At 45.3% G+C, this 27,119-nt stretch overlaps 1 protein-coding gene across 10 annotated transcripts in view; it reads right to left on the bottom strand.

The window, feature by feature from the left end:
• LOC132406148 (cAMP-specific 3',5'-cyclic phosphodiesterase 4C-like) overlaps positions 1-27,119 on the bottom strand; it is a 283,893-nt gene that overhangs the window by 55,587 nt on the left and 201,187 nt on the right. For 6 of the 10 annotated variants that reach the window (XM_059991408.1, XM_059991407.1, XM_059991405.1 and 3 more), the window contains 2 exons: positions 8,490-8,681; positions 6,979-7,059 (listed from right to left, as the gene is read on the bottom strand). In XM_059991408.1, coding sequence (XP_059847391.1) covers positions 6,979-7,059; positions 8,490-8,681 — 273 coding nt within the window. The remainder of the gene's footprint in view (positions 1-6,978; positions 7,060-8,489; positions 8,682-27,119) is intronic. The other 4 variants (XM_059991410.1, XM_059991412.1, XM_059991414.1 and 1 more) reach the window with 2 other exon arrangements.

Below are 27,119 nucleotides of genomic sequence, written 5' to 3'. Positions count from 1 at the left end.
GAGGTTGGGATGAATTATCTCCAGCAAACATCTTCCTTTGTGTGAGGTATGACTCCAACTCAACTAGAGAGCTTTCACTGCCCATTGAGCTCAGTTTGAATAGGGCTTCTCTTGATGCCACACCCAGGCAAATGCTCCCATGAAGTCAAATGAAATGACCCTAATCCACCCCCTTCCTCCCTGCCACGTTTTGAATTCAGTCAATTTGATGAAGTGGTTTTGAGATGAACTAAACTGGGCAGTGATGAGCATTTTATCAATGAGTAAATGCTGCTTGATTGCATTGATAACGTCTTCCATCACTGTGTTGGTGACTGAGAGTCAATAAACTGAGGATTAATTAACTGGGCTGGATCTTACATGCTTTGTGTGGATTGGCCATTCTTGATCAACACTGACTGAATGCCAGTACCTACCCTGGAACAGCAGCTCAGTTCAAGGTGCAGCTAGTTATGGAGTGTAAGTCTTCAGCTGGTGTGTCTATGCTGTATCAAGTGTTCTCAGCTGTTTCTTCATATCATGTAGGGTGAAGAGAAATAGTTGGAGACTGACTAATGTGATGGGAGGAATCTCAAAGGGAAGCCAAGACTGCTTCTCCACTTGACGCTTGTGTCTGAGTATGTTTGCAAATAATTCAGATTTGTGTTTAGCATTCACATGCTGGGCTCTACCAGTGCAGAGGATGGAGGTGCTCTTCAGAGCTTTGCTTTTGGAACAAGTATTTAATTACTTACAGCAGGATAGCAGAGCTTTGATCTGATCCATAAATTGTAGTATCAGTTAATTATCACATGCTGCTTTTACCATTTAACACACATTGTTCTGAGTTGGCGCCTCACTGGGTTTGAACCTTATTTTTAGGTATGCCTGGTGCTGCACCCGCATGACCTTCTGCACTCCGCGTTGAGCTTGATAGCGATTGTAGATTTAGGAAAATGCACTGCAGATGATGGTGCAGGTTCCACTGATGCCGATGGTTCACAGAGCCTCAAGGATGCCCAGTTCTGAGCTGTTCTGGGAAACTTCCGTTCCATACAAGTGCACGGCTACGCAACACGATGGACATACCTTCAGTATTACGATGGGAATTTATCTCAACCATACTGGGAAGAGATCAGTTCTACCAATACTCTCATGCACAGATAATGTACCTCTGCAACAGATAGACTGGTGAATGTAAAATAAAGCAGGCTATAATGGGTAAATTCCTTGATTTTTGTTACCTGCCGCAGACTCAATGTCGCAGCTATGTTCATCAGGACTCGGTCAGAGATAATTCTGTTAGACAGTCTTGGAGAAGGAAATTGAGGTTCCTCCGCTCAGAGAATATTTGGTACCCTCATTACCCTCAGTGCATCTTCCATGGAGGAAGCACTGGTTCATTTAGCTAAAGGAGGACAATAGATCATTATCAGAAAGAAGTTTCCTTGTCACTATTTGACCTTTTTGCCTAGCGGCTTCATGGGTTCTGCAGTCAATATAATTTGGCATCAATATTGAGGAGTTCCAGTGGTTCTTTCTTCCATTGGCCACTGGACTGAAAATACCTGAGGATTGTAACAGTGGACAATGATTGTGAAGTATCATTTTGTGAGTACAGCAAGGTTGAGCACCATTTCCAAGATGTTTTTAGGAAGATTTTGCAAAAGCGTCTTGGCTATGAAGAACTCTGCCGTGTCTGAATTTTGTCTTGTTCTAGTTTTCTCCTTACTCTGCTTTAATATGGCAGTTGTGAGAGGACTGAGAGGCCTAGTTAGACAGCAACTGCAGCTGAACCACTCCACAGACAGATCAGTTTTTCTCTCCGGTTTTTAAAAACGGCTCCAAACCACAAATTAAACAAAATTTTTAAAATTAGGTGATTTAGTTAATTAGATTCAAATATCACACCCAGCTGGTGTGAGATTTGAATTCACACATCTCAACTGTAAACTATTGTTCCTGGACTAACTGTCTAGTTATACAACTATTGCAGCACATCTAAGACGTACACATTGTCACACATTATATCAAATTCTCACCTTCCAGTCCCTGTCTTTTAATAGCAGACTACTGGCAGTTCATCTCCAACCAGCAAGATTGTCTAATTACTTGGCAGAATACTCCCAGTTCATCTCCATGAACAGAATAGCTTCTTCTCCATTTCTATTCCCAGAAAGTTTATACAGCTTCTTCTGTTTCCTGTTCTTCTTTTCTCTTCAACAGACAGGTTTTTAAAATGCCAGGTTAGTGTTGGCACCAGTGTCACCTCCAGAACTGCATTATCTTCTCTCCCACTGTTCTGAGGTTCAAACCAGAACCCCTTTAGTCACAGTGAGCAAGAATCAGACCTAGTTCCAGACTCCAGACTCAAATGGAAGGCAGGTTTCTCTATTTGCCCAATCCCAAAGTTAACCACCCTTCTGTTGGTGGTCTGGGCCTCAAGTTCTGGAATTCTCTTCTCCAACCCTCCTGCCAATCCCTCTCTGTTAGGACACTACCTTAAAATCTACACCACTGACTATATTTTGGTTACTGTTTCTGAATGAAATTTGATTTTTTTGGAACATCTGTGAAATAGATCAGGCTGTTTCACTGCATTATTGATGGTATTATAGAAAAACAGGTTTCACCAGAAACTACAGCTGGCTACACAGCACTTCTAAAATTTGGTCCCACAACAGGACCAAATGGTAACACACTGTTACCATTACAGAGTACATTTGGCATGGTGTTTTCACAAACTACAACCTTGCTTACACTTGGGAACTAAGTACTTCATTGGCTGGGAAGTATCTAGGATGTCACTGGACCAGCAAATTTGCGGATGACACCAAGACTGGGGTGTAGTGGATGGCGAAGAAGATTATCAGAGCTTGCAGTGGGATCTGGACCAGCTGGAAAAATGGCAGATGAAATTTGATGCAGAAAAGTGTGAGGCATTGCACTTCAGTAGGACCAATCAGGGTTCGTCTTACACAGTGAACGGACACTGAGGTGTGCAGTAGGGCAAAGGGATCTGGGAATACAGGTCCATAATTCATTCAAAATGGTGGCACGCGAAGCTAGGGTCATAAAGAAAGCTCTTGGCACATTGGCCTCCATAAATCAAAGAATTCAGTACAGGAGGTGGGAGTTCATGTTTAAGTTGTATAAGACATTGGTGAGGCCTAATTTCCTACCTGCAGGAGAGATGTAAATAAGGTTGGAAGAATACATAGAATGTTTACAAGGATGTTACCATGAGAACTTGAGTTATGAGGAAAGATTGAACAGGTAGGGACTTTGTTCTTTGGAACATATAAGAATGAGTGGAGATTTAATAGAGGTATAGACAGGTATAATACAAGCAGGCTTTTTCCTTTGGGGTTGTGTGGGGCTACAACTAGAGGTTATGGGTTAAGGGTGTGATGCACCATCAATAACTCACTCTGAGACGTAAAGGTGAGATATCGGCTTTTATTGACTGGAAGAAGGAACCAGCAGTGAGTGACCACCATACTACATCCTGGAGACTGAGAGGCCAGGCTCAGGCCTCGATCGCCTTTATACAGGGGTCTGTGCGAGGAGCCACAGGAGCAGTCAGCAGGGGGCGTGTCCAGACAGGCACCCGTTGTTCACCACAGGGTGAAAGGGGAAAAGACTGGGAATATGAGGGGCAATTTCTTCACTCAGAGGATCGTGAAAGTGTGGAACGAGCTGCCACTGCAAGTGGTGCACGTGAGCTCGATTTCAATGTTTAAGATAAGTTTGGATCGGTACGTGGATGGGAGGGGCATGGAGGGCTGCAAAGATGCAGGCTGAAGGGAGTAGGCAGTTTAAATGGTTTAGCATGGACTAGATGGGCCAAAGAGCCTGCCTCTGTGTTGTAACTTCCTATGACTCTGTGTCCTGGCGTGGAAAACAATGGAACACCATCTTCTTGATACTGTCTCTTTACTACTTTATGAAGTTAAGTGTGAAGTTGAAGTAAACTAGAAAAAGAATCATCTATTTAAGAATAAAAACAAACAGAATAGCAAAAAGGAGGTTTTTTTTGGTTAGGAATTTTGCAGCTAAGTGTATGAATGGTTGAGGCAGTGTTATGATGGTGCAGATGTCAACACAGTTCAGACTGAGGAGGTCCAAACCCACAGGCTCACTTGTGAGATGAAAGGGTTTGCTGTGCAGGGACCAGCACCTACTCTGTGGTGGATTTTAATTGGGAAAGGAAATCTCTTTACTAAATGGCACATGGATGGAAGGTAAATGGAGTGCTATGCGGGAGAGAAAAGTTAGATTAATCTTGGAGCATTTATTTATTTAGAGATACAGTGCCGAACGGCCCAACGAGCCCACATCCATCAATCCACCTACTAACACCAGGACAACTTACACGACCCATTAACCTACTAATCCGTACATCATTAGACAGTGGGAGAAAACTCACGGGGAGAATTTACAAACGGCTCCAGAATGAAATCCCAAACTCCAGTACACCCCGAGCTACAACAGTGTCACGGTAGCCATGGTGACACAACATCGCCGGCAAAGGGCCTGTACTGTACTGTGCTGTTCCACGTGCTCCTATGTGCAAAACTATTTCCTTAGAAGGTCTTCACTTATTTATTTTTTAAATCTCCATATTCAAAAGAGCCCAGCTGAACTCCAGTGTACTTCAACTGCCGATTTCTACCAACGAAGGTAACAGAAGGGAGAATTTGCACAGGGGAAGGTTTAATACTTTCTCAGTAAAATTAATGGGGGGTGGGGTGAAGCTTCGTTAGGCTCTACTCGGCTGGGAGGAGGGGCACTGATATACCTCTATGGGGGGGGGGTGGTTAACACAGCTATATGAGTATGAGAGAGAATGCTGCTCTACATGGGCTGCCTTTTTCAGTCATTCTAAGCTCTGTTAGATTGGTTATCCTGAGTCTTTCCTGCAGTCACTTAGGATTCTACGACTTAACGTGGCACGGCCGTGACAGAGACAGCCCTGAACCCTCGGGAGATAATCCAGTCCTTCCCTTGCAAGCGCTGACCGTTACACAGCACAGAGTCACTCGACTGCAATGCAAATAGGTCTGAAAGTGAGAGTGCACAAAATGAGTCAAGTAAAACGCGCCACAGCAATGAGAGCTGGGTAAGCCCAGTGAGATGGAATTTACCCAACAACGTGTCTTCCTTGTTCGGTTTTTTAAATGAACGTAGCTCAGGAGGGGTGGGGGGGGTGGGAGGGGTGGTGAGGAAAGGGAAGATGTGAGCAAGACTAAGGGTGGGGAAGGTGCTGTGAGTGGGAGTGAAGGTTTCTGTGGTTAAAGTGGATGGACAGAGAGATACTTGCATCAGGAGTGATACTAGACTAGCTCAAGTGAGCACCATCTGGCCTGGTTGGTGTGTAGAGTTGAGGGGAGTTTGAATCTCCTATTCCCATGTAACAAATAGGTCAACTCTCATCCATCTGAATCAAAGTCAGCGAAAGTGTAAAGCGTGCGTGGTTTAAAGCTGGCCAGCATCCTTTCTAATAGAAAACCAATAGTACCATCAGGGTTAGCTTTGTTAAGACCTTCGTAGCAGAGATTGTGGGCCACATCCCGACTGCTGGCACACTGAGGTGAGATGAGTACAACATCAAGGGGGGAGTCCATCTGACACAGACTTTCCCATGTCTGCTTACCGCAGAGTGGGCAGAACTTTATGTAGGTGCATGATTACTGCCCTTGAATACTGCCAGGATGGTCAGTCACGTTTGCTGATGGTCACCTCTCTATTGTAATGCCTGTCTTAATGAAGAATGTTTCTCTAACATGGAGCAAGTGTTTCTAAGTGGAGCCTGTGAAGATAGTCCTGGCTCCAACCCAAATGGAACTGAAGGTGTTGACGGGGAAGCACAAAATGTCTATAGCAACATAAAAAGGTTGCTGAAGCAGCTCAGTCGGTCAGGCAGCCACCTATGGAGGGAAATGAACTGCGAACATTTCATGTCAACTCTTAACTTGAAGGCAGAGTACACAGTTAATGGCCGGATTCTAAGTAGAGTTGGGGAACAGAGGGATCTTGGGACCCAGGTACCTGCAGTAAATACCTCAAAGTTGCCCCGCAAGCTGACAAGGTGGTTAGGAAGACATAGGGTGAGTGCGCTTTCAGTAGAAGGGGGATTGAGTTCAAGAGCCATGAAGCAATGATGCAGCTCTGACAAACTCTGGTTACACCACTCCTGTGTTCAGTTTTGGTCGCCCCATTGTAGGAAGTACGTGGAAGCTTTAAAGAGGATGCGGTGGAGATTTACCAGGGCGCTGCCTGGATTAGAGAGCATGTCTACTGAGGAAAGGTTGTGCATGCTTGGGATTAGTGGCGACGATAGAGGTGTATAAGATGAAAGGCATTGATAGAGTGGACCTTTTTTACCCCAGGGTGGCAGAGACCAATACCAGAGGACATCTGTTTAAGGTGAGATGTCAGAGGCAGTTGTTTCTTCCCTCCACAGAGAGGTGGGTACCTGGAACACTCTGCCTCATGCGGTGGTAGAGGCTGATACATTAGGACTATTTAAAAGACCCTTAGATAGACATTTGGATGTAAGTAAGATGGAAGGTTGTGGGCTGCATAGGAGGGTAGGGTTTGTATAGGTTGGTACAACATTGTGGGCTGAAGGGCCATACCATGTTCATAATGACTGGACCAAAAGGGCCTCTACCCAAAACGTTGACCGTTCATTTCCCTCCATCGCTGCTGACTGATCCAGCGAGAACCTCAAATGTTTTTGCGTTGCTCTGGACTTCAGCACCCGCAGTCTCGTCACCTTAGTTCAGGTGGTCACATCTGACCCCAAGGGGCACTCATCCAAGACAACAGGGGTTAATAAAAATGAAAAGCCCCAAAAGGAGGGCAGGTAGGAACTCTCCAAAACTCATGGGCATTGCCCTCCATCACCTCAAGTCTCACACACCAATACTCAGGACAGTGTTGCCTCATGGTTAGTAGACTGTGGTAAGGTGGGCAGGTTAAAATCTAACTTACTTTCCCAAAGTCAGGGCAAGGAAAGATTCTGAACGTTGTGAAACCAAGGATTGTCTTGAGTGAGCCTTGAAGTAGTTACTTCTGGTATCGAGTTGTTTGAGAAGAGGATAAAAACGATTGGAGACTGATTATTTTCATTCTCCTACTCTCTTTTATCAGCTTCTGCTTACAAATGATCTTAAGAAGCCACCTCCTCCGCTTGTCCCAAATCCATTAGTAATCTCAGCTGCCGGATTAAGACGGAGCTGGTGAAGTCCAGTGACTACTTATCAGTGGCAAACAAACTAAAGAAAACAACTAAATACTTTTTTTGGTAAACAGTCACTCCGAACAATAGGCTGTAACTTCCCACTCGGAGTTGAGCTTTCGAACCGCCTGTATGGCTTGGCATTTTTGCGGGGTGAACTGAAGTCTGGAAGGTGCAGTACAGTTGGGGTGTGGTGAGCCAAATTGAGGCTGCGGGTTCTGGGCCGGAGGGAGAGGAATGAGCCAATGTTTGACCATTGCTGGAGGGGGCTTGCAGGCAATTCGATGTGGCAGAATGGAGCCAAGGCAGAGTCTGGCCTTGAGAGTGAGGAAATATCCAAGGTTTATTTAAGCACTGGGCCAAATAGGAAAGGTCAGGTATGGGCTAAATGGAGGTGGTGGGGCCCAGGCCCAGGCCCAAGAGGGTGTTGAAGCAGCAGGGCCCAGGTCCGAGAGTGAGGAACGACACTACATTTGTATGATTAAGCACCAGGTCAGACTGTAAAGGTCAGAGGCAAGGGATGGGCCAGTTCATCTTGCTGCTCTGTAACGTTTACTCAGCTCTGCGCTGAACTGAGGCTGTGGCCTGCTCCTGAATGGGCCGCACTGATGCCAGTCTTTATGTCTGTGGACAGTCTCAGTTTTGTAAACTTCAGTTCTGAATGCTATTTGCTTATCTTTATTGTTTGCACAATTTTTCCCCCTCTGCAAACGGGATGTTTGGCAGTCTTTGTGTTTTTTTTTAAATGGGTTCTGTTGGTGACAAAGAACAGAATGCCATTTTATTGAGCCAAGTCATTCAATCAGGAAATGGAGCATACCATAAAGATGACCAGTGGGAGGGGGGGAGTGTGGCAGGAGGTCCTATGATGAAATGTCCAGGAATATGTCAAATCAGAGCTGGCCACAGCCTCTAGGTCAGGGTTTCCCAATCTTTTTTATGCTGTGGACCAATAGCATTAAGCAAGAGGTTTGTGGACCCCAGGTTGGAAACCCCCCTCTCTAGATGTCGTTGGTCCATGTGGATGGCTACCAGCTTGCTATTTCTGCTGACCATTCCAGCAAGTATCCTAAATTTGGGCCCCCAAATTAAGCCTTCTTGAACAGGCCCCAGAAGCAGAGCCACGAATGGCTTCTCAGTTAAGCCCTGCAAAAGCAAGCCTCGGGCTTGACCTCATTCGTCAGGCAAATTTCTCTTCAGCTTCTGACTCAGAGCAGCAATTTCATCAAAGTTACCAAGAGAAAACAAAAGCAGTTACACTTACATGTCGCCAGTGATTGAGGAGTTCCGGGACACATTCTTCGGGGAGATATCGTAGTCGCTGTCAGAACGGTACAGGAAGGACTCCCGTCGCTGGCCGTGGGCAAAGTTGGCCTGCAGCACAAGCCCCGAGCTGGGGCTTGCCTGAGGGTCGAGAGGGCTGCGTGCCGCCGTGAGCCCATTCTCCACATCGAAACTGCATAGAGAGACACGAGTATCAGGTTAGCGCGGAGCAGCAGACTTGTTGGTTTACTGGAGTGAGGGCTGTGGCTGCCAGAGCAGGCGGGGAGCAAGCGCCCTCTCCCCATCAGTGACGCAACCTGACCAGTTTCTCAACAAGGGTGTAATTTGATCAGCCGGGTCTAAATCCAGGCCCCACCCGAAAAAATGATGTGGTGGTGGTGAAGATGATGGGGAGAGAGTTTCCAGACATGTTGCCAGAGCAGAGCTGCTTCAGTGACATGGACACTGGGAGCAGAGAAGGTCAATGGAGGAAACTTATTTCAGTAATCAGGACTGAAAATCCCTGTTAGAGTACATAAGGAGAAACTGTTTCCAGTGGGAGTAGATCAGTGACCAGAGAATACAGCTTAAAGAGATGAGCAGAGGAACCAGTGAGGAGGGGAGCACGACTTTCTTCCCTGTGCAGCAAGTTCTTGCGATCTGGAACGCATTGCCTGAAATGGATATATATTCTCCAGACGTTTTCAACTGACAAAGGCTCAAAGGAAAAAAATCTGCATGAAGAAAGCACAGGGACTGACAAATTGGAACTCTTTCAAGGAGCCAGCAGGAATGCCTCCTTCTCTGTTGTACAATCGCATGATTCATAGAGGTCTTCTGAAAAAAACCTGTGAGCTCCAAAAAAAAAAGACTGCTCTGTAGAAGCGAAAGTCCTAGAGCTCAGAAACAGGCCTTTGAATCAATTGATGTTTATACTCATCACAAACCTCCTCCACTGTCATTAACCATTTCTCATTTTCCTCTCTAGGTGCAAGTATTTGTTTGGTCCTACCAAGTTGTGTGGGAACTGGTGACAAGACAACAATCTGGCAGGGTGAGGTAAACAAAGGGTCCCGAGGAGTTTCCCACCAACCAACTCATCTGAGTCTCCCAACTGCAGAGTAAAAACCTTCATGGTCTTACCTTGATTAAATCACCTCCTCCCAGTTTCTCCACCCTCTGCACAAGCTCATTTTATTCTCCCCAGCGCAATTAAATGTTCTTGCTCTTGACACTGGTCAGAGGATGAGACCCTGGAGCCTGTTCTGTCTTTCAGTGATATTGCGACTCATCTGAATTTTAGCTCCATTCATCTGTTAACTATTTACTTACCACTGTTATTTAAAATCTGAGATTGATGTACTTCTGTTAACTAAAGGAATTAAGGCATTGGCTACAAATTAAAACAATCTCATCAAATAGCAGATGGGGGGGGGGGAAAGGAAATTTTTTAATTGTGTGTTTAATTTCAAATGTTCAACCAGGGAAAAACAAAATTGATCAATCACAGTACTGAACATTTTCGTTTGGTTATAGCCCCCAGCATCCACATATTTCTTTGGGGAGAGGGAGTTCCACATTAAATTCACCAAAATACATCAATGTCTCTCCCTTTATCTCCCCCTCCGGGTGACAAACAAAAAGCAGACAGCAACCAAGGTCATCAGTTTGTGAAGCTGCTGAGATCAGCCTTGTTCTAATTCTACCTGATGGCCACAGTTCAACCTGTGCTCCTTCAGGGATTTATAAAATCCTACTCCCACCTCCTTCCTTCCTTAACTCTGACACTGAAAAAAAAATAGAATTTCTCCTGCAGAATGGAGCTAAAATTCAGAGATCACAAGTTGCTGTGATTATAAATCATTTCTGAGTCAGATTTTGAAAGGTCAAATCCCACTCCAGAATCCCACACCTCACAATTTCACATTTCTGTGGTGTGTACTGTTGGATATAACATTCAACCTGGCCTCAAATTGACCAACTGTGACACATTCATAATGTGCCAAGGTCAAGATCAAACTGAACACAGCCGAGGCTGGGTCTTTAAAACCAGTCTGCAAGGTGAACCCCATCCATCCCAACCAAATACCAACTGGAACCTAACTTGATTAAACTGAACAAACTGCAGGCCAATCCCCTCCTAACCCGATCCAGCTTCTTCTTATCCCCTCAGCAATTGCAGCTGCCCTGATCCAAACTCACACAAGTAGCCAAGTGAACTAAAAAAAAATATTGAAGCTGGAAATCTGAAACAGAAAATGCCAGCAAAGCTAAACAGACCAGGCAGCATCCGTGTCAGAGAATCAGTCCATTGGTTATTGGACACTACAACACGATCTGTACGCTCCCCGAGTAAACTTCACCTTGCACACAACAGCCAACCTTCCGACTTCTCCTAAAATTTTACTCTTCTCTTACTTTTGAGAACTTGCAAACTTTGAACTGCATAGCAAATTGAGCCCATGAACAGACAGTAAGAACATCGACTCTTGTTGACCCCTTGGGATACACAATGAACAGTTCTTTCTCTTCAGTCTGAAAAATGACTATTCTCCAGATTTGATCCATGTTGTTTTTAAAATTATTATTGATTTATTTGTTTAGCCCAGGTGCTTTGCATTCTCGTTGGAGATGGTTATTGTCTGTCAGGTGAACATTAATGTCACATGCTACTTATCAGACCATGCCCGGCTACTGTCCTGGTGTGAACTGGGTCACTTACCGAGCAGTTGAATACTGTTATAATAAATGAACATTCTAGCTTCAGACCTTGCGAATGACAGGAATTTATTGATGAACTTGCTGAAAGTCTTCGGGTTTAGCCCACTGCCAGAGCACCTCCTGCAACTCAGGCCGGGATGTTTGACCACAGCCACCTTCAGCTATAATTCCAATCCCTGGACTGATTTATTTTTTCCTAATGTCCTTTGGATTTAGTTTTACCAGAGCTTCTTTATATCACACCGACTCAAATGCTTCTATAATGTTAAGGACACCCTCTCATCTCAGCTCTGGATTTCAGCTCAATGGTTCAAGTTTCTAGCAAGGCTGTGGCAAGGCTTGGTTCTGCCTGATCCTGGCAAAGCTCAGACTGGGCAGAGGCAAATGGGTTATTAGTAAGTGCCACTTAATTGTGTGATTGATAACGCATCTGCTACTGTGTTGATCACTGAGAGTAGACTGATCAGATGGTGATGACATAGATTGGATTTGTCCCACTTGTTATGAACAGGACATAATTGCCCAATTTTCCATTTTGTTGGGTAGATACTACTGTGGTAACTGTGCTTGAACAGCGTGGCCAGAGGTACAGCGAGTCTGGACCAGGAGTTCAACGGTCAGTTATTTTCTGGTCCCACAGCCTTTACTATACGCCATGCTCTCCGATACTTCTTGATATTGAGCAAATTGAAGTGTCTGCAACCTGAGGGGATCTCAGGAGGAAAGACGATGGATTATCTGTTCCACGCCTCCAGCTGAACATGGCAACACGTGCCTTAATTTTAATTTTTTTTATGGTCTTAGCCCTACCATTGATGAGGATAGGGATGTTCTTGGCCACCACCATTCAGGAGCAGATGCAAGAGGATTGTAGAGCCTTACTCTTACTGTGATTGCTGAGGTTGCTAGCTCAGCTTATGATGTTTCCGATGCTGGATGTTCACCAGGCTGGCACCTCAATTCAGGCCCACCTGGTGCTGATCCTGGCATTCCTAGATCTGTGTAATGACAGTGAGGTTGTGCCAGTCATGAGGATATAACCGCAAAGCTTCCTTACACTTATACTCAAATCCTCTCTTGTTAAAAGCTAACATGCCATTTGCCCTCTTAATCACTTGCCACACCTGTATTGTTGGCCTTCAGTGACGTGTATACAGGGAACAGGTGTGCCATTTATGCCATGAATTGCATTTTTCTAATGTCTATTGTGTGTTTAACGTCTTTGTGAAAGACCTTTTGAAAGCCCATATTTACAGCATCAAAACGTCTGCCACATCAATCCTCTCAATTACTTTGGCGAGAGCACAGTCAAGTTTGTCAAATGCAATATATGTTTAACAATCCACGCTGATTTATAATCCCTTAACATTTCCAAATCACAATAAATATTGGCATGGATTACTCTGTCTTTTAGCTTCCTAACACTGTCCTTTTGCTGTATTTATCTTCCTCCCCTTCCTTAAACAATGGTACAACATTGTCATCCTTCAGTGCTGGCACTTCCCCATATAAGTGTTAAAGATGATTGGAAACAGTCTAATTTCTACCCTCTTCTCAGTAACCTTGGGAGAATCTCATCCGGACCAGGTGACTCTTCTGCCTTGTGCAGTGCTAGTCTTCCAGTACCCCCACTATGTTTAATTTTATCCCATCTAAAATTGCTTCCTTCTCCCTCCTTGTAGCACCCTCCTTGACAATGATGACAGGTACAAAATCCTGCTTCAGAACCTTAGCCACACATGCCTTCATTGGAAAAACACCTATGGTTAATATTCTCCACACCCCTCCCTTTCTCTAACTACCTATGTTTCCTTCTGTCAGCTGTCATTCTATTCTCGTGCTCTCTCAATGTCAACTTTATTCCTCCTGAATAAAATTAATCCTCTCATCCTCTCTCTTTAACATCCTGATCGACTCTTTGGATCTTTTCACTTTTTGTTCCAGCTCGGGTCTCTGCTGCATTGACCTTGTTCCACCCTCTGTCATCCGGAGGGGCCAATCCCTTTATGATGTGCCTTCCCTCCAATGGGGCCATCTCCTTTGTAAAGGGATCCCATTAGTCAGTGAGCCCAAACCCTTTCACAACCAGAGATAAATCTTTCAAAAAGTCAGGGGCAGAGTTCCAAGCTGAGTGGTGGTCAATACAAAGAGAATTTTAGGAACAAGTTTTCTTTTTAGGCACTGAGAGTGGCTGACATCTGTAAAAGTGCAGCCAGAGGAGTCATAGTGACACATACAGATTGCTGGAGGAATTCAGCAGGTCAGGCTGCAACTGAGCCTTCTAAAAAAATGGAGTAAGAATCAACATTTTGGGCTGACACCCTTCATCAGGACTGGAATCTGGAATGGGAGGGGCAAGAAGCCAGAAAAAGTGGGAGACGGGAAGGACTACAAGCCTGAAGGTGATAGTTGAAGCCAGTTTGGGGGGGGGGGGGAGAGAATGAAGTGAGAAGCTGGGAGGTGTTAGCATGAAAAGGTAAAGCGATGAAGGAGGATTCTGATAGGAGAGCAGGGTGGACCATGGGATAAAGGGAAGGAGGAGGGACACTAGAGGGAGGAGATAAGCAGGTGAGGATAGTAGGACAGGTAAGAGGGAAGCCAGAATAGGGATTGAAAATAGAGGGGCGGGGGGGGGGGGAAAAGAAATGGCCAGAGTTAGAAAATTTGAGTTGGCCCAGATGGAATGTGAGGTGTTGCTTCTCCAACCGGAGTGGCCTCATCGTAGCAATGGAGGAGGCCGTGTCCTGACACGTTGGAATGGGGATTGGATTTTAAATGGTTGGTTACTGGGAAATCCGGCTTGCTTTGGGCAGACTGGATGTGCTACAGTTACTACGGCTCAGGGGCATTAAAATAGCTGTTCAAAGTCTCAGGTCTGAGAAGAATATGGTCCTAATGCAAGCAAATGGGATTTGGGAAGATGGGCTGAAAGGCTTGTTTCTGTGTTGTGCAAATCCGTGGCTATGCAGGGGCTAGAGGGAGGGTTCCAGTGCAGTGAAGCCATTCCCGACAATCAAAAACTGGGAAGGAACAGCAAACCAGTACACCAGATGATCGCTGCCTTAACTTGCCTGTGAACGTCAGAAGTCAATTGATATGAGGCAGAACAGAAGCCTCTCTGTGTGATCAGCAACGGCGGGCAGGAAGGGAGGCAGCAGGGAGAAAAGTTACACAGGAGCCAAATCTTTTCCAGTTGATTGTGCTGGCAGATGTAGTGGGAATGTCATGGTTATACATCTGAACTAAACTACTCTGTCCCCCTCTCTAGCTCTCTCTTGTTCCTCCCTGACTTCTTGTTTTGTGACTCCTTGCTGCCTGCTTTTACAGGGTGGGGATTGACATAACTGACAACATCTGCTTTTGCGCACACTGTCTCCACGGAAACATAGTGACAGAGCATTCACCAATCCGAAACACCTACAGCATTCCCCGTTAACCCTCCACACTCTTTCACCATTTGGTGCTCATTGCATGAAAGCCCGAGGGCTAACTTTGAACTGTTTGAAATAAGTAGTCCTGTCACAATACGAGGATCACATACAATATGCCGGAGGAACTCAGCAGACTTTTTTGCATTTGCCGTCACAATTCTGTCGTTCTAGTCTGTGGAACAATTTCCTGCTGCCCCAAACCTTTAGTCTGACGTTATCTTTCTCAGTTTATGTTTCCTCTATACTGCCTCACCAAATATTTCATAATTGAGACAGCACAGGTTAAATCTACAATAAAACAACATCACACTAGTGATGTTTTTATTTTGCCTTATAACATACAAGGAGGCCATTCAGCCCATTATGAATATGCTACCTCATAGAATAATATCCCCAGCTATTTTTCCTGTAAGCTCTCTCTTCACATTAGCATCAGCTCTCTCCAGGTTCCATCACTACCAGCCCACTAGGGGCAATTCACAGCAGTCCACTGATCTACCAACCCATGCTGTCACAGGTGGAACACGTATACTTTACACCGACAGCAACGAGGTCAGGATGCAGTCGTTTTCTGGAGCTGTGAGGTCCGACCCAAAGCTGTAGACTCTGAGAGGGAGCGAAGGTTCTGCAGATCCCTCACTCCACATTTGATAAAATGTTGAAAACCCCGAGCAGGTGAGGCAGGGCTGTGAGGGAAAAAAGCTGTCAAATGTGAGGAGTCTGGAACAAGGCCACATTGGTATTCCAAGAGATCACTCAAATGTGCATGGAACCAGGCTATTCTGTCCTTCAACTCCGTTCAAGGCCAGCTTTCTCCCCTTTAACCCATCTCTCTATTTGCCTCAATCTCTCCCTGGGAGTTCCACTGCTGTTTGCAGAAAGAGGCATCTCTTGAGTTGCTGATCTCATCATTTTGTATTGATGCCCATTGACATGGAGGTATTTCCATGTTGGACACCCACCAGACATGGAAACATCTTCTCTCGACCTATGCTGCTATACACTTTCATACTCTTAAAGCCCCCAGTCAGGCCAGCCCTCAGTCTCCTGAATTCAAGGAAAGAAACCCAGCCTGAACAATCTTTTTCTCTAATAACTATCACTTTACAGAGATGGCATCATCCTTGTTAATCTGTTTCGTATCTTCTGCAATGTTCTGTGCCCTGCTTGGCAACTATACAGAGCACAATTCCTCAAGTGTGAACCAAACAAAGATTAATAATGTTTAACAGAACATCTCTGCATTTAATTTTTATCCCTGTAGAAATACACCCAACCACCTCCCGCCACAGGACCTTGGAATATGGAATATAACAAGTGGGCTCCTTCAGAAATTGTGCACAGGATCCCCAGCCTCCTCTGCAGCTCACTGGATTTTTTTTTAAAGCTAAGAGAATGTGCTTTTTTTAATTTGTATGATCAAAATGCAAGACCTTGCTGGTACGTGGCTGATAGAAAAATGTAGGAAGGAAGGGTTAGACTGATCTTAGAGTAGGTTAAAAGGTTGGCAGAACACTGTGGGCTGAATGGCCTGTACTGTGCTGTATTGTTCGCTTTTGTGCACGTGGAAATTGATTTTCCATTTCTGTATTAACTTCATCTCTCAATTTGGCATTTTCCACAAATATAAAAATTCTACTGGATTCTTAGGTTCAAACTGTTTACATAACTAGAGAGCAGTGCAGTTCCTGTACTGATCCCTACAGCAAAAACAAATTTCATCGCCACCCTGATTAGTAACTTTCCATAGCCAGCTTTCTCCCCACTCTGGCATCTGCCCCCATTCTGCAAGATCTGACCATAATCAGAGGGCTTTCAAAACTCTAGATATATTACAACTACTACATTACCCTTTCTACCCTTCTAATTAGTTGTCAAAGAATTCAACCGAACAGCTCAAACATGACCTTTTCTTCTGGAGTAAAGGTCCATTACCTCAGAATAATTGCATTTTGTAGATCCATTTGTCACATCTTTGAATAGAGATCAATTGTGGACTTGCATCCCTTTGATCTTGTGTTCCCTGGCCTTGTTCTGCCTCCATTTTAAAAATCGTATTAACACCAAGCTGTTCACCTGTCCTCCATCACTTTTACCCATTGCAATAATATTTTACAAGTTTATATACAGTATGTGCACAGGTCCAGCAATGCATGGGAGCATATTTTTCATGTATTTATTTTCAAATATTAGGGCAGCTTAGTAGTGTAGCATTGGCGATCACTGGTTGGGGTTTGATTCCTGCCACTGTTTGTAAGGAATTCAAACATTGTAGTTTCCTCTGGGTGCTCCAGTTTTCTCCTCCATTCCAAAGACAGATGGTTAGGGTTTGGCTTAGTGAGTTGTGAGCATGCTGTGTTGGCACTTGCAGGCTGCCCCAGCAAAATCCACTCTACCTTGGTCGTTTATGTAAAACGACACATTTCACTGTATGTTTCTATGTACAAGAAACACATTTTTAAAGTGATTTGGGGGGGGGAAGAGAGAGGGAGACCGGAAGGTGGTGGAGGAGAGAGGGAAGAGGAGGGAGAAGAAGTGAGTGAATTAAAGGAGGGGGAGAGGGGAGGTGGGAGAGGAACAGAGGGGTGGAGTAGGGAGTGAGGAGTAGATGGGAAGTGAAGAGGGAAAAGTTGGCAGATACAAACAAAATCATTCCATGAAAATAAATGTTGTCAGAATTCCAGTTTCTCTGAGCTGCAACAACAAAGAAACAAGTAAAAATGCTTTTAAGGTAGACATTTTTAAGGTCATCACGGGAATCTGCTTCATTCAACAGCTAGTTCGATCACCTTTCATTTGTCCCCTAACCCTGTTCTCTATTGATTCTCTTGACACACCCTGTCCAACCTGGTACAAAGTTTCCTTCAACCTCCACTCATTCGCACCCCTTGCTGCTCCCTCTTAGCTCCGCTTCCCGTTCTTCCCTCACTCAACCTCACGACCCCAAACTTTCCGCCCGGCACATTAGCAGCCCCATCTAGTGCGCTTCCACGCATATGCTCACCCCCCCCCCCCCACCCACCCATCACACCCTGCACAAGGTCACATCAAGCTCAGAGAAGTGGAATGCGAAGATGACAGCAGCATTATCGCCTTCGCTTCTGCGCAACATCAATGGGACGGCTGGCGGAGAAAGGTGACCTGCTGCAGTCTTCCGTCACGGGCATCTGTCCCACTGTGGGCGGGAGCTCACAGCTGCTGGGGAGGTTTTGCTGCTGCTCACACACTGGCCGACCCAGCAGTATCTCACCAAACAGGGACCCCAGCCAGCGTCACCGGTTGAATCCCACCACACGGAGGCATTGCTGCGAGCTAGTGCGTCTTTCGGAAGAGTACTCCCTCAGTACAGGAGGAGGAGAGCCTGCTTTCACACTCCCTTCCTCTGCCCTCCGCGGACCCCCCGGCCTCCTGCTTCGGTGCTGGAAGCTGTTTCCAGACTGGCAGCCAACAGTGACTGCGAGTTTCTCTGCAGTTGGAGCCACTCACAGTTTGCCTCCCGCTCGGCCAGCACTGTGTGTCACAGCCCCAAGCAGAGGCTGGAATCCTGCAGCTCAGTTAACCCCTCCGGCTCGTGTCTTCCTCACAGGCCGTCCTGCCCTTCTGGCCTGCTCCTCTCCTTCATCAGCAGAGTAGGTATTTGGGCCGGGAATCACCAACCTTTCACTACCCCCTCCAGCCACTTCCACCACCCAGCTCTGGCTTTACATATGTCTGTTAATATCAGCAGTTTAACTCCCAGTGGATCCCTGATGTAATTGGGTTCCTGCATCCCCAACCTCTCACACATCTCCAGCCTTTCCTGATCGAGCTGTAAGAGACAACTCTCAGGAATACTCACTCAGACACACATCTACACGCATATATGCACACCTACCTATATGTGCAGACATGCAGTGCATATGCACAGAGACACAAAAGCAGACGCCTGTGCAAACACAAGTACATACATACATAATAGACAGTCTTTCATTCTTGAACTTGTATTGCAAAACATTGTTTTTCTTATATTAATAAGCTCCTGACTCATTCAACGTCCACGCACACTCATGCATCAATCCACTTCGACTGTGTGTACGAATGTAGCTGCAAGCAAGTTTTCATTCCACACTATGTCACACCGGCTGTGGAACATTTAAGATGTATGAAAGGATATCGGCCCAAAACACTGTTCATTTCCTTCCTCGAATGCTGCCTGACTTGCTGAATTCACCCAGTGCTTCGAGTGTGCTGCACTAGTTTATGTCCTGCAAGAGGCTCAGAGGTTAATGGATAGAGTCGGGTGAGGAGTTTAAAGGCATGGTGAGACAGAGTCAAATCTCTCTGCCTGGGGGTAGTGGTAGGGCCAATCTGGCCATCACCCCAGAGCAACCCACAGCGCACTTCAAAGCTCAAAGTAAATTTATTATCAAGCTGCATATGCACTCTGTAGCAACTTTATTAGGTACACCTGCTCGTTAATACAAATATCTAATTAGCCAATCATTTGGCAGCAACTCAATGCATAAAAACATGCAGACATGGTCAAGAGGTTCAAACCAAACATTAGAATGGGGAAGAAATGTGATCTAAGTGACTTTGACTGTGAATGATTATTTTGAATGATTATTGGTGCCAGACAGGGTGGTTTGAGTATTTCAGAAGTTGCTGATTTCCTGGGATTTTCATGCACAACATTCTCCAGAGTTTACAAAGATTGGTGTGAATTTTTTTTTTTAAAAAAACAACATTCAGTAAGTGGCAGTTCTGTGGGCAAAAACACTGTATTAATGAGAGAGTTCAGAGGAGAATGACCAGACTGGTTCAAGCTGACAGGAAGGTGACAGTAACACGTTACAGTAGTGGTGTGCAGAAGAGCATCTTTGAATACACAACACCTGAACCTTGAAATACGAATGTTTGCAGATGGGATATAGCAGCAGAAGACCTTGAACAGACACTCAGGGTTGTGTAGGGTGACATACACTCAATGACATTCATTCTCTTATGAGCATTCGCAGTAAATACAATAAAAAAAACAACAGACTCAATGAAAAACTGCACAGAAACAAAGAAGGGCAAACAACTAATGTGCAAAAGACAACAAATTGTGCAAGTAAAAAAGGAAACTAAATAATTAATAAATAGATAGATAGATAAATAAATAAAATGACTGTGAGTGAGTGGTAGAGTCTTTAAAAGTGAATGTACTGTCTGTGCAGTGTAGAGGTGAGTGAAGTTATCCACTCGGGTTCAGGTAGTAATAACTGTTCCTGAACCTGGTGGTGTGGGACCTGGGGCTCCTGTACCTCCTTCCCGATGGCAGCAGCGAGATGGGAGCACGGCCTGGATGGAGGGCGTCCCTGATGATGGAGGCTGCTTTCCTGCGGCAGCGCTCTTTGTGGAGGTGCTCAATGGTGGGGAGGGCTTTACTTGTGATGGACTGCACTGTACCCTATGAAACTGGGCCTTAAAAATCAACATTTGTCAAGAGAAGAGGATATGAAAATCAAACAAGGAGAAGACTGCAGACGCTGGAAATCTAAATTAAAAAGAGAAAGCTATCTCCCAACCTCTCAATCATCTCCCCAAATCCCCCTTCTGCAGCAGTCCAAGTCAACACAACTAGCGCTGATCTCCCTGCTGCCAATCCCTTGTCCCACACAGCTCACCAGCTCTGCCATTCCATCATGACTGATTTATTTTCCCTCTGCCTTCTCCCCATAATCTTTGATGCCCTTACTAATCAAGAAACTTGTAGGAGAGCTTGGGGAGGCAGTAAAATGCAACATCTCTGATTATGGTTTTTGTTTTTGCACTGATGCCGTGCACAGCATTTTTAATCCTTTATTGTGATGTTTAATTTATCAGAACATGCTCTATAGACAATAGACAATAGGTGGAGAAGTAGACCATTCGGCCCCTCGAGTCTGCACCACCATTCTGAGATCATGGCTGATCATTCACTATCAATACCCAGTCCCTGCCTTGTCCCCATATCCCTTGATTCCCCTATCCATCAGATATCTATCTAGCTCCTTCTTGAAAGCATCCAGAGAATTGGCCTCCACCGTCTTCTGAGGCAGTGCATTCCACACCTCCACAACTCTCTGGGAGAAGAAGCTCTTCCTCAACTCTGTTTTAAATAACTGACCTCTTATTCTCAATCCATGCCCTCTGGTACTGGACTCTCCCAACATCTGGAACATATTTCCTGCCTCAATCCTATCAAATCCTTTAATTATCTTAAACTTTTCAATCAGATCCCCTCTCAATCTCCTCAATTCCAGCGTGTACAAGCCCAATCTCTCCAATCTCTCTGCGTAAGACAGCCCTGCCATCCCAGGAATCAACCTAGTGAATCTACGCTGCACTTCCTCAATTGCCAGAATGTCCTTCCTTAAACCTGGAGACCAAAACTGTACACAATATTCCAGGTGTGGTCTCACCAGGGCCCTGTACAAATGCAAAAGGACATCCTTGCTCTTGTACTCAATTCCCCTTGTAACAAAGGCCAACATTCCATTTGCCCTCTTCACTGCCTGTTGCACTTGCTCATTCACCTTCATTGACTGGTGAACAACTAGGATTCCTAGGTCTCTTTGCATTTCTCCCTTACCTAACTCTACACCGTTCAGACAATACTCTGCCCTCTTGTTCCTGCTTCCAAAGTGGATAACTTCACATTTATTCACATTGAACGACATCTGCCAAGTATCTGCCCACTCACCCAGCCTATCCAAGTCTCCCTGTATTCTCCTAACGTCCTCTTCGCATGTCACACTGCCACCCAGTTTAGTATCGTCAGCAAACTTGCTGATATAGTTTTCAATGCCCTCATCTAAATCGTTGACATAAATCGTAAAGAGCTGTGGTCCCAATACAGAGTCCTGTGGTACCCCACTAGTCACCTCCAGCCAGTCTGAGAAACACCCATTCACTGCTACCCTTTGCTTTCTATCTGCCAACCAGTTTTCTATCCATGTTGAAACCCTGCCCCCAATGCCATGAGCTCTGATTTTACTCACCAATCTCCTATGTGGCACCTTATCGAATGCCTTCTGAAAATCTAGGTACACAACATCCACTGGCTTACCCTCATCTAACATCCTTGTTACACCCTCAAAAAACTCCAACAGATTAGTCAAGCATGATTTGCCCTTGCTAAATCCATGCTGGCTCGGCCTAACCCTATGTCTGCCATCAAGATGTGCCACTATTTCGTCCTTAATAATGGACTCAAGCATCTTCCCCATGACTGACGTTAGGCTAACAGGGCGATAGTTCTCTGTTTTCTCCTTCCCTCCCTTCTTGAAAAGTGGGATAACATTAGCCACTCTCCAATCTTCAGGAACTGATCCTGAATCTAAGGAACATTGGAAAATGATTACCAATGCATCTGCAATTTCCTGAGCCACCTCTTTTAGAACCCACGGATGCAGACCATCTGGACCCGGGGATTTATTAGCCTTCAGTCCTACCAGTCTACTCATCACAGTTTCTTTCCTAATGTCAACCTGTCTCAATTCCTCTGATATCTTATGACCCTGGCCCATCCATACATCTGGGAGATTGCTTGTGTCCTCCCTGGTGAAGACAGATCTAAAGTACGCATTAAATTCTGTTGCCATTTCCCTGTTTCCCATAACAATTTCTCCCAATTCATTCTTCAAGGGGCCAACATTGTTCTTAACTATCTTCTTTCTCTTCACATAGCTAAAAAAGCTTTTGCTATCCCCTTTTATATTCCTGGCTAGACTGAGCTCATACCTGATTTTTTTCTCTCCGTATTGCTTTTTTAGTTAAGATCTGCTGTTCCTTAAAACTTTCCCAATCATCTGTATTCCCACTCATCTTAGCCCTGTCATACTTCTTTTTCTTTAATGCTATACAATCTCTGACTTCCTTAGTCAACCACTTTGGCCCCTTCCCCCTCTTTGAATCTTTCCTTCTCATTGGAATGAACTGCTTTTGCATCTTTTGTATTATGCCCAAGAATATCTGCCACTGCTGATCCACTGTCTTTCCTGCCAGGGCATCCGCCCATTTAACTTTGGCCAGCTCTTCCCTCATGGCTCCGTAGTCTCCTTTATTTAATTGCAACACTGACACCTCTGATCTGCCCTTATCCCTCTCAAATTGTAGATAAAAACTTATCATGTTATGATCACTACTTCCTAATGGCTCCTTTACTTCAAGATCACTTATCAATTCCTGTTCATTACACATCACCAAGTCCAAAATAGCCTCGTTCCTGGTTGGCTCAAGCACAAGCTGTTCCAAAAATACACCCCTTAGACACTCCACAAACTCCCTATCCTGGGGTCCAGCACCTACCTGATTCTCCCAGTTCACCTGCATGTTGAAATCTCCCATAACGACTGCATTACCTTTAGCACATGCCAATGTTAACTCCCTAATCAACTTGTACCCAATATCCACGCTACTGTTTGGGGGCCTGTACACAACACCCATTAGGGTCTTTTTACCCTTACTGTTCCTCAGCTCAATCCACACAGACTCTACTTCCCCTGTTCCCAAGTCACCTCTTGCTAAGGACTGAATCTCATTCACCTCTATGTGCTGTTATCTGAGTTCACTTGCCTCTGATGCCGCTGTTAGCAAGTGCTTCATTGTACCTGTCTGCATCTCACTGTACTTGTGCGCTAGGACTTGTCCGCGGGCGAGTAACTCGGGTACCAGCAGCAGTTCCAGCAGCCAACACAGAGCAGCAGCAGAGAGCTACAGAACCCTGACCAGCTCCATTGCTCAACCCTTTCAAGAGAGTTAAAACTGTCAGCTTATATTAACTATGGACTATTGACAGTCTTGGAACATACCAAAGCTCTGACATCCTTCCCAACTGCCATCACACTAATAGTAGATCTGTTACACCAACTGTTTTGTTGCACTTGGACAATCACGGACCCAACAGGCAATTAATTCAGCTCATCACATCTACGCTGACTCCACATTCTCTGCCCTCCTGTACACAACCTCAAATTACTAGAATTTTTGTTCACTACCAAACTGGACTTCTAGATCAAAAAACAAAGATGATATTGTTAAATTTACATGTAGGCATCAATATTTGCATAATATTTAAACATATGCAAAGCAGCACTGTCATATTCCCTTAATGTAATGGGACACCTATGACACCTCACCCCTAACAAATGTCAGCTGGGAAAAGATATCTCTTCCGATTTTCATTGGTAGCTCTGCCTTCAGCTACCTGGGCCCAAGTTCTGAATTCTCCTCCCAAAACCTCTCTGTCTCTCTCCTCTTTCATCACCTCTGAAACCCGGCTCTCCAGTCCAGGTTTGGCCAGCAGCCCAGTGTCTTTGGTGCCACATTTCTTCAGATTTCTTCCTCTGAAGTTTCTTACACATTTTTGGTTCATCAAACGTGCTGCCTGCCTGCCCGCCACACCGCTGACATTTATGGCAGCAATGAAGGTTCCTCGCCTCTGACAAAGCTCAGGGCTTCCTGCACCGTGTCAGTAGCTTCCTCTCGGTTTTTCAGTACTGTCAGTTGTGCTGGGTGGACACTCTGGAATACCATCGCACTCAGGTGTAGAAGGATTCTTCATTGACGTTTCCATAACAATTCTGTTTTATCAATCAGGGCCGTTAGTCCTGAGCTGAACCCCCAGACCTGGAAGACCAGTGGACCACTCTTAGTCTGTCCTCTACCCTTTGACCTGTTTGGTATAGGTGACCCCACCAACAGCCAAAGCATTAAGCTCTGACTCCAGTCAACATAGCTCTCTGGGTCATTGAGGTATGAAAACCTTTAAACCACAAAGAGTTTGTGGTTGTCTTGGAGGTTTGTGCCATTGAAAACAACATATAACTGAAATTATATGATGGTGGTAGAACAAATGACCCTACGGAAAATCCTGGCAATTCTGGGCAATGTTTCTCACCCTCTGCGTGCCACCTTGGCTGAACAGAGGAGCTCTTTTAGTAATAGACTAAGACAACTGCGCTGGTTCAAAGAGTTCTACATGAGGTCATTCTTACCCTCAGCCATTAGGCTCTATAATGAGTCAACCTACAGCCGAGGAAGTGGTGACCCCCTTCCTGTTAGACTGCTTGAGGTAACAATTTTTATTCTTTCTTACTTCTCTTCTAATATATCTGTGCACTTGTAATGCTACTGTGACTCTGTAATTTCCTTTGTGATCAATAAAGTATCTGTCAATGTTGTGGTTGATTTAGAAAACAAACTTGCACTTATGTAGCACCTATCACAGCCAGGGAAGAAATAAAGACTCAATAAAGAATAAAGGAATTCAAGTAACATTTCAGGAACAGCTTCTTCCCCTCCACCATCAGATTTCTGAATGGACAATGAACGTATGAACACTACCTCAATATCTTTACCTCTCTCTTTTTTGCACTACTTATTTATTGTCTTATATACTCTTATTGTAATTTATAGTTATTAAGTATTGCATTGTACTGCTGCTGCAGAAGAACAAATTTCACGATATTTACCAGTGAACTTAAACCTGATTCTGAAGGCATAGACTATTTTCTAAATGGGGCACAAATTCAGATATTAGAAACACGAGATTCTGCAGATGTTGGCAATTCAGAGCAACACGTACAAAATGCAAAGGAACTTGGGAGTCCTTGTGCAGGATTCCCTAAAGGTTAATTTGCAGGTTGAGTCAGTGGTAAGGCAGGCAAATGTGATGTTAGCACTTATTTCAAGAGGACTGGAATATAAAAGCAAGGATGTAATGGAGAAGCTCTAAGGCATTTGGAATATTGTACATAGTTTTGTAAGTGGGGAGTCATTACCCAGGGTGCACTGCCTGAAAGAGCAAACACAGGAGATTCAACTGGAACCTTCAGAATTGGAGAAATATTGAAAAGGGGAACAGAATAACAGCATAGGACAACATTGAGTCTGAGCAACACCCACAAAATGCTGGAGGAACTCAGGTCTTGCCAAAGGATCTTGGCCTGAAATGCTAACCGTACTTTTTTCCATAGATGTTGCCTGCCCTGCTGAATTCCTCCAGCATTTTGCATGTGTTGCTCCGATTTCCAGCATCTGCAGATTTTGAACTGGACTTACAATGAGTCTGAACCAGACTTACTTAGGAATTATTCAGCTGATCCCATTCCCCTGTCCACTTCCCACAGTCCTGAAAATTCTTTCCTTCCAGCTCCCTTAGGAGTGGCACAGTTGAATCCGCTTCCAGTACTAGCCCTGGCCATGCACTCACTGGGTAAGGGAGAGTGTCTACTCACTTTTGAGAAGGTACAGTGGAGTGAAGCTTGCCAAAGAGCCTTTTCAAAGAGCTGGTACTGGTTTGATGGGCCAAGTGGCCTCGTGTGCCACAAGGCAAGGGTTAAGCTGCCAGATGGTGTGTGTAGCAGGAGCATGGTGAGTCAGCTAGAGGGCTTGTTGGACAGTACTGTCAGCCCCAGTCAGGATGCTATCTAGATGCATAATGGTTTGGTGTGGAAACTGCTCTGGATATGACCACAAAAAATTGTAGAGTTGTGGTCAAAGGTCAGCACATCACAGGAACCAGCCTCCCTCTGTACTCCTCACAGCCTCAGTAAGTAGCCTGCATAATCAAAGACCCCCCCCAGCCTCCCCTCTGCTCTCCTCACAGCCTCAGTAAGTAGCCGGCATGATCAAAGACCCCCCCCACAGCATCCCCTCTGTACTCCTCACAGCCTCAGTAAGTAGCTGGCATGATCAAAGACCCCCCCAGCCTCCCCTCTGTACTCACAGCCTCAGTAAGTAGCCGGCATGATCAAAGACCCCCCAAAGCCTCCCCTCTGTACTCCTCACAGCCTCAGTAAGTAGCCGGCATGATCAAAGACCCCCCCAGCCTCCCCTCTGTACTCCTCACAGCCTCAGTAAGTAGCCGGCATAATCAAAGACCCCCCCACCACAGCCTCCCCTCTGTACTCACAGCCTCAGTAAGTAGCCTGCATGATCAAAGACCCCCCCCCCCCCACAGCCTCCCCTCTGTACTCCTCACAGCCTCGGTAAGTAGCCGGCATGATCAAAGACCCCCCCCCCAACAGCCTCCCCTCTGTACTCCTCACAGCCTCAGTAAGTAGCCTGCATAATCAAAGACCCCCCCAGCCTCCCCTCTGTACTCCTCACAGCCTCAGTAAGTAGCCTGCATGATCAAAGACCCCCCCCCCCCCCAACAACCCCAGACATTCTCTCTCCTTCCCTCTCCCATCAGGCAGATGGTACAAAAGCCTAACTACACACACCACCAGGTTCAAGGACACTTTCCACCTCGCTGTTATCAGACTCTTGTATAATAAAGTAGATTCTTGACCTCACAATCCTTCTCGCTATGATCTTGCATTTTATCGTTCACCTGCACTCCACTTATTCGGTAGATTTGCGCCTCATTCTGCATCGTTATTCTAGCCCAGTGCACTGTGTAATGATTTGATCTGCATAGACAGTATGCTTGACAAGCTTTTCACTCTGCCTGTACACGTGACAATAAT

This window comes from Hypanus sabinus, chromosome 16 (assembly GCF_030144855.1).
Source record: "Hypanus sabinus isolate sHypSab1 chromosome 16, sHypSab1.hap1, whole genome shotgun sequence".
Taxonomy (NCBI): Eukaryota; Metazoa; Chordata; class Chondrichthyes; order Myliobatiformes; family Dasyatidae; genus Hypanus; species Hypanus sabinus.
Note: the sequence above shows the minus strand (reverse complement) of the source record. Positions and strands in the feature narration are given on the sequence as shown.